This window comes from Chironomus tepperi, unplaced genomic scaffold (assembly GCF_022539635.2).
Source record: "Chironomus tepperi strain 1889 unplaced genomic scaffold, CSIRO-AGI_Ctep_v1 contig_414, whole genome shotgun sequence".
In the NCBI taxonomy this organism is placed as follows: Eukaryota; Metazoa; Arthropoda; class Insecta; order Diptera; family Chironomidae; genus Chironomus; species Chironomus tepperi.
In genome coordinates, this window is record NW_027226536.1 from 81,698 (window position 1) to 92,182 (window position 10,485).

The window sequence follows — 10,485 nt, forward strand, 5'->3', positions numbered from 1 at the left end:
CCCACTTCCTATGAAATCAGATAAACAAATAAAAATTCCATAAATTTAATTAAAATTCCTCAAAACTCTCCCAATAAAACACATTTCAGCAATAAATTGTCAACACTTCTTCATTCACATACGATTTTAATGATGAGATTAGAGTCATTAAATGCTATAAGGCATACATAAGTTCCAACATGCAAATAATATTCAGTAAAAAGGAAATTCCATAACTTTACATAATAATCAGAGATTGTAAATGTTAATGCTTGCATAGTCACAAGAAAGACATCAAAGAGAGATTCTTCAACATTGAGCTCATTTGAATGTATATTGAAAATTGAAATTCATTTCTATTAAAAACAGAAACTTTTCATCATTCATCTTCTATAGGCACATGCACAAAGGTCAAAATGAGATAAAGAAGGTGATGAAGATAAATTGAATTTCTTTTTTGCTTTTGATTAATATAACTCAATTGATGGATTCAAGCGGAAATGAATAAAAGATAGATAAGATTAAAATTTTACAGTATGATTCATTGAGCAGGACTTGAGAATGTTATGTAATAGGAAAGTCATCAATATTGATGGATAAAACAAATTTTTAACATTGAATTTTTTTGGTACTAAAAAATTGTCCAATTGGTCGGGGTAAATATTTTTGAATTTTTGGGGTACTAAAAAATTATCCCGATGGTCGGGATAAATATTTTTGAATTTTTGGGGTACTAAAAAATTATCGCATTGGTCGGGATAAATATTTTTAAATTTTTGGAGGTACTAAAAAATTATCCCGATGGTCGGGATAAATATTTTTGAATTTTTGGGGTAAACATTTTTGAATTTTTGGGGTACTAAAAAATTATTCCATTGGTCGGGATAAATATTTTTGAATTTTTGGGGTACTAAAAGACTCCATATTCAACCTCACAACCCCTAGCAAACTACAAACTATCTCAAAATCACAATCTTTAACTATTTTATCATCCAGAAGCTAATCGATCAATTTTCCTTCTTTTTTATGTCATTCCAGATTCACAACATTGAGTGCACTTGAAAATCAAAACCATCAGTGTGAGCTATGACAAGACTAGCTCATATGAAACATAAAGTATTACCCAATAAAGTATGATTGAAATCACTCCAACATCCAACGACGATGTGCAAGCAGTAAAAAAAAGTTTTTCAATCAACAAGTCACCAAATCCTTGTGAATGCACACGAGAATTAAATTGAAACGTAAAATGTGTAAAAAGCAGCCAAATAAAATCATTTTCCATCCATTGACTTCAAGACATCACAAGGAAATGATAAAATTAGATTAGAAGCCATAAGAAATCCAAAAAAATTATTAAAAAAAATTTTGCGCCTTGTCAAATGATAAAGGAAGTTGATACTCATTTGCATGTCGTGGCATGAATATGAATATGAATACAGTACAGCATATATCATCACATATCGTTGATGGCAACAGGTGAAAAATCATAACTTGTAAGAGGGGTAAAAATACAGCAATAAAGTGAAAGATAATATTTGCACAGCGGCAATAAGGCAGGAAGTAACATTATAAAGTATATACGCTCTCGCTTTTTTTCTGCTTCAATATTGATTAATATGGATATATCCAACAAAAAGTCATCAGATATTTAAAACGGATAAGACAGTGACAAAACACCAAGCAGCTTAAATTTTTTTATGGATGAGTTTAAGGATCGAATGTCATCACTTATATTTAATTTAACGGACACAACAAGACATCATCATACGATCAATAGCATACATTATAATTATTCAACAATAACAGAAGTGACAACAACATCATCGTTGTCATCATTACCATCACCACCATCATTGTCATCAACGACATCACATATTGCTAGTATTATATTAGCTAATTTAACAACAGCAGCTGCATCAGCAATCACAACATCGACAGATTTATCAACAGATCGTTTTAGAATTTTAAACAGCACAATTGCACCGTATCCGTCACTTGCTGAAATTACATCATCGTCATTCGCATCGTCAACATCATTTAGCACCACAACGACGGTGTTAAATGATATTGATGGCGATGAGAATGGCGACGATGGTACAGCGAACCAAATTACTGTCCAAACAATTCTAATCAGTATTATATTATTAGCTGTAATATTAGGTACTATAATTGGTAATATATTAGTATGCGTAGCTGTGTGTTTAGTACGTAAGTTGAGAAGACCATGTAATTATTTATTAGTGTCATTAGCTGTATCAGATTTATGTGTAGCAGTGCTAGTTATGCCAACGGCACTCATGTATGAAGTACTTCACGAGTGGCGTTTTGGTACATTTTTCTGTGATGTTTGGGTTAGCTTCGATGTGCTATCATGCACAGCGTCAATTCTTAATTTATGTGCAATATCTGTTGATCGATATTGGGCCATAACAAAACCATTGGAATATGGTGTTAAACGAACGCCACGTCGTATGATGTTATGTGTTTTTCTTGTGTGGCTCGGTGCTGCCTGCATTTCACTTCCACCGCTTCTCATACTTGGTAATGAGCATCAAATTGATGGACGACCCGAGTGTGTCGTTTGTCAAAGTTTCGGTTATCAAATTTATGCTACATTTGGTTCCTTTTACATACCATTAGCTGTCATGTTATTCGTTTATTATCAAATATTTCGTGCTGCACGACGGATAGTTATGGATGAGAAGCGTGCTCAGACGCGTCTTGAAGGTGCATTAAATGGTGTACCGCAACAAACAACCACAACAACCACACAAGAGAAACCGATAAATGCAATTGGATCACCCCACCAAAAAAAATTAAGATTTCAATTAGCCAAAGAGCGTAAAGCGTCAACAACATTAGGCATAATTATGTCAGCATTTACTGTATGTTGGCTTCCATTTTTCATATTAGCATTGGTTAAACCAATAACTGGTGAAGAGTATCATACACTATCATCAGTATTCCTATGGTTAGGTTATGCAAATAGTCTCTTAAATCCAATTATTTATGCAACATTAAATCGTGATTTTCGTAAGCCATTTCAAGAGATTTTATATTTTCGTTGTTCAAGTCTTAATATAATGATGCGTGAAGATTTTTATCATAGTCAATATGGTGATCCACATTCGCAACGTGTTGTCGTCAATACGGAAATAACACAACATAATTCAAATCAGGGCGCACGTGAAAGTTTTCTTTGAAATTCGAGTTTAGTTACGCAGCAATGTGACAGCGATTATTAAGTTCCTGCTACTTTAAACTGACTTTTTTTTGAAATTTTATTTTTTAAAAAAAAAGTTTAAAAATATTAAAAAAAATTATATATTTGAAAAAAAGAAATGAAGAATTTTAAGGGATGAATGTGCTGATTTAAGTAGAATTAAGAAAATATGAAAATTAATTAAATTTTATTAATAAGTAAAACACACCACAACAAAAAAAAATATGAAGTCGGTCGCTGGACAGATGGATATAAATTGACTGTTTTTAGATGAAAAAAATATATATATTAAATATTAAAAAAAATGATGAATTTTATTAGGAAAAAAAATAATAATTTGTGTGAGAGGTAGCTGAATGTGAGATAGGATTGATTAATTAATTTAAATGAAAAATAAAAAAAAATTTAAAAATAAATGATAATAATATGCTTAAAAACAAAAAAGAAATAAATTTCATCGTTGAATTTAATGAACGATTAGAACAAAAAATTGAAGCTTTTTGTGTAAAATGTTTATTTTTGCTAAATTTTCTTTTCAGTTCTTACTTTTTGGCTGTTTTTATAGAGAAATTTTCAGGTTTTATTTTTGAATAATTTGACAATTAGAAAGCTTATGTTGCTCTGGAAAATAATTGGCGAACGATTAGAATTAAATGAAGTCTGTGCAGAGATTTGGGAGTTGAATAATGAATAATTCTTTGATTTTGACTTATTACTGGTCTAGTATAGCTCTACTGTGCTCTTGTTTTCTACAGTCAAATTAAAAAATTTATTCTAAAAGCTGAAAATTTAGCAGTTTTAATCCATGGTTCTTTCTTGTGATAAAATGACATCAGTGATCTAAATGGCAGAGCGTTGACTTAACGTCCTAAAGGTCCTGGATTCAATACTAGGTCATACCCTGCTCTTTCTATCGATTTTTGCCGTCCTAAGTGCGAAGATTTCAAACTTTTTGATTGATTAACCGATTTGTGCTTTTCGTGAATTGAACTACTTCCTATATTTGATGTCGGATCATCGAACTATCGAGTCATGTTTAAAGATTTCTGTCAGTATGAGAGCATTGTGTGTGTGGCTAGACAACAGAACCGGGATCTTTAAACATCTTTATTGTGAGAGCATACTTACCAAAGGCCCATCTTTCCATCTCATTACAAATGAATAGTTCTGAATGCGCAGTGCTCTATTGAGAGATTGGCATCTGATAGTAGTCGAACCCTCGTCAATTTTGCTCTTCAGCTTCCTCCGAAACCTCAAAACTGCTTTAAAATTCTCGCAATAAAATCTTATGCCTCAAATAGCTCAAGTTGGTTAATCTTTCCAAAATCCGACATCAGCACAGCCTGGACCAGACTATCGTTAATCTGGAATTTTGCCAGATTTGAACATAGCCCGACACCAAGTCAAAATAAGAAGCATATAATGATATTTCTTAATATATCAAAGAAGTTCCTAATCGTCATTACGTGTCATAATTTTGAAGACATTAATTAATATCCCCTCCACCCCTCACCTCCTCTCAATATTAAATCAATGATTCATTCGTGCAGAAAATATATATTTCCTGAATAGAATCCTTTATCCTTATTTGTCATACAATATCTCTTAAATCTCTTTTTTCTCTGATTGAATCATTCTCTTTTTTGTGAAAAAAAGCCATTCAGTAAACATACGAAAAATATGAGGATTTATTGTAAGATTTCTTTGAGGTTGAAAGAGGTCACAACCGCAAATATGCTCATATAACCCTTTCAATCATTTTCTAAGAGCATATTTGTTCTATGTATATCTTCCTTTTTTATTAAGATTAATTTTTGAATAAATGAAATATTTTTCAAAGGATGAAAATGCTCGTAATTTTGGTTATGTGAATAGTTTTAAGGCTTTTTGATTACTTTTTGGCTCGAGCCTTGTGAAGAGATTTTTAAAGACGTAAAAATATGATTAAGAAGTCGTCTGTAAGGGATATAAAATTTGTTGGAAATTGAAAGAGTGATAAAATATCTTGAATTGTAATTTAATAGCTTCTGTTTGATCGTGTGGACTTTATGTTCTCGTCATGGTGGCAGGTTTTGAATTTTATTGAGAGCATTTTTGAAAAATTTGCAGCAATTTTGGAAAATTGACGCTTCTATTTATAATGTTTAAAGAGCTCACAGTCTTAAGATCATTGCGATTATTAATCTGTTGTACCACACTCTTCAAACCTACAGTTTATAGTAGGATTCGAACCATTTGCAAGCTCTGCACTCGAATACATCATCAAGACCTAATGTACCCCGTAATGTACCTAATTACAATTCGTGTGCTGAAGATTTGGTAACGAAAATCATCCAGATACTAGTACATCCTTGTATATTTAGCAAAGAAGACACATTATGTGCCACGAATCGAGCTTCGCAACTAGAACGGAAAAAGAACTTTCAAGATTAAAAATGACTTGGGATTGAACTCAGGATATTTGGCAAGTAAGGTCAATTAGGCCAATGATGCCATTTCACAGTTTGACGCTTCTAACTTCATCCTGGCAGATTGGTTATGCTATTGGCAAAATCCATGTAATTCTCTCTTTAGTGAGGAACTCTTTCAACTTTAAAACCTTCTTTAAATTCAAAAAGTATTCAAATAACGTAAAAAAATCCACAAAATCAATCAAAACACGTAAAGCAGTGCCATAAAAAAAAATTCCTCCAACCACGAATCTCAATAAAATACGCAAATTTTCATTTCTTTTCAATCAATTTAATCAGCACAAAGAAAGAAAATTTAACCTGCGAGTAACAAGAAGGCACCCCGAAGGATGAAAATACTCGAAAAAAAGAAGACATAAAAGTGAGTCAAATTTATGCTCACAAAAGATCCTCAAAAAAAAAAAAAACTTTTCTCTCATGAACATGCTACATCACCTTTATGTGCTGCTATAATAGCAACAATAGCAATAGAATAAAAAAAAGGCACAAAAAAAAATGCTCAAATGGCTATGAAAATATGGGGAAAATTGTCTTCACAAAAGAGGGAAATCCTTAAAGTTCTCTTTTTATTTCTCTGAATAATCGTGAATATATCCAACAAAAATTATGAGAGACTACGAACGTGGGACACATTGGGGTTCAATATTTAGACAGATTTGTGTGAAAGGTCGTGAAATTGTTTGAGATTCTTGTGAAGGTTTTAGTGATATGAATTTAAATGTTAGGGAAAAAAGCATTTGACAGAGGTTGAAGTCTTCTTTATTTAAATTACTATTAAGAGGTAGAATGTAGATGTCAAGGACAATGGATGATTTACTTCATTGATTTTCGAGTTGAATGTTCCGACATATTTCAATTTTCACGGTCAAAATTAGTGAGAAACAGTATTAGTGGAATTTTGATGCTTTTTGGAAAACTTGATGGGATAGCGCATTCTTCTCGTAGCAACTTGGAACAAATTTCTGAGAAAAACAACCCGGGACTTTTAATCCCGACATTATTGTGCACTTAAGGTAAACCAGGTAATACCTAGTAATACCCTCAACAAAATCAAGCGAAAATCACTGTAAGACATGATCCTATGTGGAGTTTAAGTTACAAAATTTGCTTTTCAGCATATTATCGGTTCAAACTGTTCCCGGAAAGTACACAGAGTAGAAATAGATAAATATCCGCCTAAGTAAAGGCGATCCAAATCCTAGAAAATAATGTTCAGATCAGACTAGAGGAATACTTGGCTCAGCCCAGCGTAACTCACGACCAAGGCCAAACTGACTCTTGCCCTAATCCAGTATGACGTTTAATCTAGTCCTGCGTGATTTTTGCCTTAGGCAGCGTTAGTCTGTCGCCAGACCAGAGTTGTCAGATCAGAACTCAGATCAGAATCAAGTCGGTCTGGATTTCTAACCATTTCTTCGCGGTTAATTACTCTAATGTTTCCTTAAATTTTCAAAATTCATCAAACTGTGTCTTTAAATACTGCAAAGCTCTAGATTTCCCCAGAAAAATTCTCACTCTGGTAGGTATTTTATCTCTTTGTCTCTAAAAGGCTCCCTTGAACATCTAGCACCACACCTACACATCATATAAGTGTACAAGCCTAAAACACCAAATTTTTTCCATAACATAAAGAAACATCTCTTCGGTTGAGTACGGGCGTATGGATTTTTTTAACATTCAAATTTTCCATTCGTTTGACTCAGGCACTTGAAATTCATAGAGCGACTTGTAGAAGCACAAACACATCCAAAAAAAAAAGTCTTTTTCCTTTTTCTCTCCAATTTTTCTATATTTCTGTCTAATGACATGCACACTTGTGTGAGAAAAGTAAATTCTTCTTTATTATTTTTTATTTTATTCCACAAGAGTGCCTCAAGTGATGTGAAGTACCAAACGCACTGTCAAGTGAATGAGTCAATTTACTTTTCTATCTCTCTTTTATTTCAATGGCGGATTGGCTTCATATGAAATTCAATATGAATATCTAATCTAATCGAAAATGCTGTCAAATTTAACGTATGTGTACCTACTTATGGATAAGCATGTGTGTGGAGGAGGATGGAAGACAATTGAGTTTCGAGTATTTTTAGAGTGAGCAATCAAAATGAAATTGAGTTGACAATGAAAATTACCATCGAATGTGTAACAGTAAAAGGCCATTTATGTCATATGATATTTTAGTCGGTACGCAAACGAAGAAATTTGAGGAGTCTTGTCATTAACTCCCCACACTCCTGATCCCCCACAATAAATGTCATTTAAATTGGCTGGCTTCAATTCCAACAAATATGGATTAGATTTCAAGTGCCAAGAGGCATGTGTTGATTTTTATGCTTACTTTATCCACACACGAGCTTTCACATATAAAGCTGATATTGATTCAATCCCTCATTTAAAATTCAATTTTCTCTTGTTTTTCTTCTTTCACAATTACCGTCATTATCATTACCATTAGCAGTATGTATGATAATATCGGAGTTATGATGAAAATTTGTATGAGAGAGATTTTTGTTTGCATTTCTGTTGCTTTATTTGTACGTGTTGGGGACGGAGGTGGAAGGTTGAAACCTTACCATTCATATACTGACTATAGGGTTACTATCCTTTATACAGGGTTTGGATAGGCTGCTTTTAATCTATCCGTTCAACTACATATCCGAAAATGAACTACTTCTGCCAGTTACTGGTAAAAGACAAAAAATGACCGAGGACAGTCAATCGCTAACTTTGATATTGAAAAAAATGTTTAAATGAGCATTGTGTTGCGCTCTTTAACAACCCCTGGTGACTCAGTAGGTGAGAGCCTTTGACACGGAATTAAGAAAACATGGGTCCGAGTCTTACTTGGTTATGTAATCGGAAAGTGCACTTCTCTTTCTCTAGAACCTTAGTTGTAGGATAGAAAAGGATTATTGCCAATTTGACTTACAGTAAAACTAGAAAACGACTGAGTTTGGCCTACATTCCCTGACTAGGTTTTGAAAGCTTCGTTTTTACAACAAAAAGTTTGGTTCACTGGATTGTGCTGATTGAGGAATGTTAGTACAAAAATTCCAGAACTAGACAGCTATCAGGCCACTGTAAAAGCTAGATTGGAAATGGAACGGACAACAAATTGTCATGACGCTGTCTCCTCCCATCTAGTCTTTAAACTAAGCTTATCCTTGAGTGGAACGGTGTCTTAAAATTTAATTTCAACTTTAATGCTTTTTAAAGCTTCAAACATAAAACAGAATTCTAAATATAAAGCTTAAAGCTGACCTAGAAGGCAGTCATGTATGCTTTAAATAAAAGTATGAAAACTGTCAGAATGTGCCTGCCTTTCTTTTTATTTAGAGCATCAAATGAGTTTTCATGATTTTTTGCTAAAAACATATTCCAAACTTTATATTGCGAAAAAGTATCCCAAAACTTTTATTTTTAGTTTTATAGAATTAAAACAGCCCGAGGACGTCTACTCAAATATTTATGCAAAATATTCACAGAAGCTCTCAGAAAAAAATGAATTTAAATTCCGTAGCTTATGCTGATCCTGAATAAATTTCATTTTGGCAAATAGCAAAAAACTTTCTTTTTTTTCGACAGTAAAATTCAAATTTCTAAGCAAAATATCCCACGATGTCTTGAAAACTCCCAGGATAATGCATAAAATTCCTTCAGGATACAAGCAGCATGTCAAATTCAATATTCTTTTAAATTAAATCCGGAAATGGGGTTCGTTCATATGTTTTGTAGCCAGGGGTGTAGACAGCAATTTTCAAATTGCGGGGAGGGAAAATGAATCCGAATTTTTACGAAAAACTGTAGAAATTTGAATTTTTTGACAAAAGTTACATCCTTATATGGCTCTATACGACATTATACGACCTTATATGGCTCTATACGTTCTTATATGGCTCTATACGTCCTTATATGGTCCTATACGTCCTTATATGGCCTATACGTACTTTCATGGCCCAATATGGTCATATTCATCCTAACATGACCCAATATGGTCATATACGTCTTTATATGGCCCTATATGGCCCTATACGTTCGATATTTTGTGTATTATACGGTATTTTTGATCAAAAGCTCGATTTTTTTGCATTACGTGACAAATGAACGACCCGACACGACTGTAACACATAAAAAAATTCCCAATTTCACTTATTCCATCCCTAAGACTGTCTATGCATAAAACATAAAACGATCTCAAATGAAGAATTTTAAAATAAAAATATAAAAAAAATTATCACGCACGACAAGAATGATTTTAAGTGGAAATTTAGACATAAAAATTCTTTTCCTTTTTAAAAGGAATAAATTAAATTTGATGAAAATAAAAAATAAAATTCCTTAAATTTGAGTTTAGTTTTAGTTTTTTAGTTTAGTTCAAGTTTATTAACCTAACGGTAGTTTTTAGATAAGGATTATACAAAATTTGAGTATACAGATGGAGATTCAGAGTTACAGTAGAGTTGTATGGAAAATTCATAATAAAAAGATAGATTAGTAATCTCAACAATTAGAGGCAGTTATATACAATTCAATGCGTATTAATTCATAAGGAGGAGGGAATTCACGAAGAAGGAAAAAACTACTTCTTCCTACTTATTCTTTTGACGGTACTTTTAAGCCTTGGTTTACAAATTGGCTGGTTTGAAGTTTCATCTTGACGTTCGGCAGGGCGAAAGCCCATCAGGAAGTTTTTTTCATCAATGCTACTGTCATGATCGGTGTGTTTTGGCATAAGACGATCGAAAATTGAGCGGGAAGTAGTAGCTGGAGAGTGTCTCATTTGATTACTATTAGATGAGGAGGTAGGAC

General features: G+C 32.9%; 1 protein-coding gene across 1 annotated transcript in view; it reads left to right on the forward strand.

Annotated features, from left to right (window-relative positions):
• The window catches only part of LOC139097093 (5-hydroxytryptamine receptor 1-like), a 50,194-nt gene extending 46,494 nt beyond the window's left edge, over positions 1-3,700 (forward strand). Inside the window, exon 2 of the mRNA XM_070648858.1 lies at positions 1,018-3,700. Coding sequence (XP_070504959.1) covers positions 1,680-3,185 — 1,506 coding nt within the window. The 5' untranslated portion in view covers positions 1,018-1,679 and the 3' untranslated portion in view covers positions 3,186-3,700. The remainder of the gene's footprint in view (positions 1-1,017) is intronic.
• The last annotated feature ends 6,785 nt before the right edge of the window (positions 3,701-10,485 follow it).